Source organism: Sorex fumeus, unplaced genomic scaffold, assembly GCF_029834395.1.
Source record: "Sorex fumeus unplaced genomic scaffold, SorFum_2.1 ptg000098l, whole genome shotgun sequence".
Lineage (NCBI taxonomy): Eukaryota > Metazoa > Chordata > Mammalia > Eulipotyphla > Soricidae > Sorex > Sorex fumeus.
In genome coordinates this window covers 75,192,016-75,196,752 of record NW_026606155.1, presented here as the reverse complement: position 1 = coordinate 75,196,752, position 4,737 = coordinate 75,192,016, and the positions used below count along the sequence as shown (strand labels likewise).

General features: G+C 41.8%; 1 protein-coding gene across 1 annotated transcript; it reads left to right on the top strand.

The window, feature by feature from the left end:
- The first annotated feature begins 205 nt into the window (after positions 1–205).
- Positions 206–1,147, top strand: LOC130041232 (olfactory receptor 11H6-like). The gene has a single exon (XM_056133298.1). The coding sequence runs from the start codon at positions 206–208 to the stop codon at positions 1,145–1,147; it is 942 nt and encodes a 313-aa protein (XP_055989273.1).
- Positions 1,148–4,737: the final 3,590 nt, after the last annotated feature.

The following is a 4,737-nucleotide window of genomic DNA, read 5'->3' as shown; positions in this document are numbered from 1 at the left end:
AATCAGTGGAAGAATATAGACAAGAAATGAATTGTCTAAAACAGAAACCACTGGGCTAGGCATAACCCCTGCTGCCCTATCCTGCCCCAATCGTGATGAAGAAAAATGTGCTCACAAATGGTAGGTGGAGGGAAGGTAAGAATCAAGAGGTGTAACTCCCTTTGTATGTGCTATTTCTGCTCCAATTTTCACAGAATGGAAAGAAATGACCTCAGAAGGCAGAAATATTTCCCACATTGTGAGTGAGTTCATCCTCTTGGGCTTCCCTAGTGACTGGAAAATACAGATTGTCCTATTTTCCATATTCTTCGTGACTTACATTCTGACCCTCCTTGGGAACATGGCCATTGTGTGTGCTGTACGCTGGGACCGGAGGCTCCACACTCCCATGTACATTCTGTTAGCCAACTTCTCCTTTCTGGAGATCTGCTATGTCAATTCTGATGTGCCCAACATGCTGGCCAACTTTCTCTCCAAGACCAAAACCATCTCCTTTGCTCGATGCCTCCTCCAGTTGTACTTCTTCTTCTCCTTGGGCACAACTGAGTGCTTGTTTCTCTCCATCATGGCCTATGACCGGTTCTTGGCCATCTGCCGTCCACTGCACTATCCCACCATCATGACCACTAAGTTCTGTAGCAGCCTAGTCATTTTTTGCTGGGTATATGGTTTTCTCTGGTTTCTAATCCCAGTGATAATTGTTACCCAGCTACCATTTTGTGGCCCCAATGTGATTGATGATTTTCTGTGTGACCTGGGTCCTCTGCTGGCTCTGGCTTCAGCTTGTGTCCCTATTCCAGGGACTGTTCTCATATGCGGCACAATGAGTTCCCTCCTCATCTTTGCCACATTTTTCTACATTACTGGCTCCTACACCTTGGTGCTGAGGGCTGTAATGAAGGTACCCTCTGGCGCTGGGAGGAAGAAAGCCTTCTCCACCTGCTCCTCACATCTAGCTGTTGTGTTTCTGTTCTATGGTTCTGTCATGATGACATATGTGAGTCCAGGGTCAGGACAAGCAGAGGGTATGCAGAAGTTCACAACTTTGTTCTACTCAGTTTTGACCCCTTTTTTCAATCCCATGATCTACAGCCTCCGGAATAAAGAAATGAAGGATGCCTTGAAAAAAGTTTTTGGGGGTTCTTAAAACTGTTTTGTAATGTTAGTGACTTAATCCCAAAGGAGCTCAGACTATGAGCATCCTATTGAGAAACTGGAAAACAAAAGTGAACTTTTTGGAGTAGGTATTTCAAAGTTCTAAATCCCAGATCATGGTGAAGCCTTTCCCCAGAAAGAATTCGTTGCCTCTTCCATCACACATAACTTGTAACTCTATTTAATGTATATTTTATTATTTCTTGCCTTATTATTAGAAGTTTGCAAATATACTCTTCTGTATTTGTGAGTTATTTTTTAAATTCAGAGACTATGCTTTTTTAACTTATGAAATTCCAATACCCAACAGAATGTCTACAAAGAAGTCAAAATGTCAATTCAAATAAATATATATTCATATTTTCTGTGTAATTATATCATTTTATGGTCAGGAAAGTATCTAAAGAAAGTATATAAATTAAGTGAAAATCTACATTTTACATCTCCTAGATGAAGTGTAAGTACATCTCCTGGATAAAATGTTAGTCTCCAGGAGTCACCACTCGACTCCCTGAGCACCATTTGGGAGGTCCCCCACAAAAAAGTTAATTCTTAGAAATTACTGCCTTCTTTCTCTTTATCAATACTTTTGCCCAACAATGTGATTTATTTTATTTTTATCTAATTAAACATGCTTCCACTCTGCACATATATAGTATATATACATGTATGCATATATATGCATGTATAAGTGTATATATGTGTGTATGCATATATGTATATGTGTATATATAGGTATGTATATATGTACATGTATATATACATATGTACATACATTTACATATATGTGTGTATCTACATACACATTTTTTTTTTTACACAACCTTTATAACTGAAAATGTGGTTTGGGAGGAAGCATTTTAGGCACACCTGGTGGTACTCAGGGTTACTCCTACTTTGGGCAGAGTCTCAGGGTTATCACTGGCCCACTGAAGCAAAGTTTTTACTTTATCATTCATAGATTTCCGGGCACATTTAAATTGGAAAACCACCCACCTACCCCAGATTCTCTGAAAGGCTCACTAGAATCACAACCACAGTGATCACAATGTAGGGTGGGCTACTGACACCTCCTGAGCCACAGTGCTTCACTGATTAGCTCAGTACTACAATGGGACCTAGATACTGGTGTTTTGTTTGCTTTTTGTTTTTGTTTTTTGTTGTTGCTGTAGTTGTTGTTTTTACCCCTAAATTCATTTTATTTATTACTTTTTAATTGAATTAGCATGAGATACACAGACACAAAGCTGTTCATGGATGGGTTTCACTCATACAATGTTCCAACACCCATCCCTCTACCAGTGTGGATTTCCCACCACAACACCCTCCCCCACAGCCTCTCTCTCTCTCTCTCTCTCTCTCTCTCTCTCTCTCACCTCTCTCACCTCTCTCACACACATTTCTGTTTTCAATACAGATACAGAGAGGTTCTCGTGTTTGTCCCTTTATCTATTTTCAGCACACAGTTCTTATGCAGTGATGATTTCCAGCTATATTTGCCATAATGGTCCCTTCTCTATTCTACCTGCCTTCTTCCCAGCATTTGATGCAGGCTTCCAACAGTGGACCAGTCCTCCTGGTCATTGGACACTGGTGCTTTTTTCTTTTTTCTTTAATTTTTTATCAGTGAATCACCATGAGGTACAGTTACAGACATACAAACGTTCATGCTTGCGTTTCAGTCAGACAATGATCGAGTACCTATCCCTCCACCAGTGCCCATTCCCCCACCAATGATCCCAGTATCCCTCCCACCACCCCCACCTCATCCTCCCCAGCCCACCCCACCTCTGCGGCAGGGCATTCCCTTTTGTTTTCTCTTTCTCTTTTTGGGTGTTGTGGTTTGCAATAGAGGTATTGAGTGGCCATTGTGTTCGGTCTATAGTCTACTTTCAGCATGCATCTCCCATTCTGAGCGTGTCCTCCAAACACCCTTTACTTGGTTCCTTCTCTATCTGAGCTGCCTTTTCTCCCAGCATATGAGGCTGGCTTCCAAGCCATGGAGCAAACCTCCTGGTGTTAGTCTCCCATTCTGTTACTTTATATTCCGCAGATGAGTGCAATCTTTCTATGTCCGTCACTCTCTGACTCATTTCACTTAGCATATTTTCCATGTTGATCCACTTATATGCAAATTTCATGACTTCATCTTTTCTAACAGCTGCATAGTATTCCACTGTGTAGATGTACCAAAGTTTCTTTAACCAGTCATCTGTACTCAGGCACTCAGGTTTTTTCTAGATTCTGGCTATTGTAAACTGTGCTGCAATGAACATACAAGTGCATAGTCATTTCAACTATACTTTTTTTGTCTCTCCGGGATATATTCCCAGAAGTAGTATTGCTGAGTCATATGGGAGCTCAATTTCTAATTTTTTGAGAAGCGTCCATACTGTTTTCCATAAGGTATAAACCAGTTGGCATTCCCACCAGCAGTGAAGGAGAGTCCCTTTCTCCCCACATCCACACCAGCACCAGTTGTTTTTATTCTTTTGGATGCGGGCCAGTCTCTGTGGTGTGAGGTGATATCTCATAGTTGTTTTGATCTGCATCTCCCTGATGATTAGTGATGAAGAGCATTTTTTCATGTGCCTTTTGGCTATTTGTATTTCTTCCTTGAGAAAGTTTTTGTTCATTTCATCGCCCCACTGGTGCTTTTTAAAGGCTCACAGGAGATAGTACTACATAGATTGCTACGAACCACTGTCTTTAAGTTTTGAAATTCCTACAGTCTATGGTAACACAAAATTATACCACTTCCACATTCCTTTTCAAAAGCTATCCTACAAATGAACCAACCGAATAAATATTAGACAGGGATGTTTGTGGGAGCCACAGAAGGGAGAGGTAGGCGCCAGAGTGTGCTGTTACCAACCTCCCACTTGATCCAACAGAGCCTCGGCAGTGAGTGCCCAGGAAAGTCAGGACTCCCCAAAGCTCTGCAGTGAGCTGACCTCTCCCCACATTTTCCAGGCCTGTTTTCCATTCTGGCAGGAAAGAATTTCAGAAGACAAAAAGTGTAGCAAAGAAGCTTAATTTGGGAAGTGTGTGGGGGGGGGGGGGCGGGGGGAGAAGTCATAAAGTAATTACACCACCAAGTTGCTCTGTAGGCAACTCTCAAGAATAAGATGTACTACATAAAGTTAAGGTGAAATGTACTCCCAGTAGTCAGGTATGGACAACTCCCAGGGAAGCTGGACAATGTAAACCATAAAGTAAAAAGAATCAGTTGTGAAATCAGAGGACTGATGTCAAGTGGGGAGGGTGTGGGTGAGGTAGAAATGAGTTTCTCAAAAAGTAATAAAACCAAGATGTAGCATAAAACATGAGAAAATGCTCTACATCGCTAATCATCAGGGAGATGCAGACCAAAACAAAAATGAGATATCACCTCACACCACAGAGACTGGCCCACATCCAAAAGAATAGGGGAAACCGGTGTTGGCGCGGATATGGCGAGAAAGGGACTCTCCTGCACTGCTGGTGGGAATGCCAACTGGTCCAGCCCTTTTGGAAAACAGTATGGACGAATCTCAAAAAATTAGAAATTGAGCTCCCATTTGATCCAGCAATACCACTCCT

What these genes read in the sequence shown, in the direction of transcription:
- LOC130041232 (XM_056133298.1), top strand. Translation starts at nt 206, where the DNA reads ATGACCTCAGAAGGCAGAAATATTTCCCACATTGTGAGTGAGTTCATC.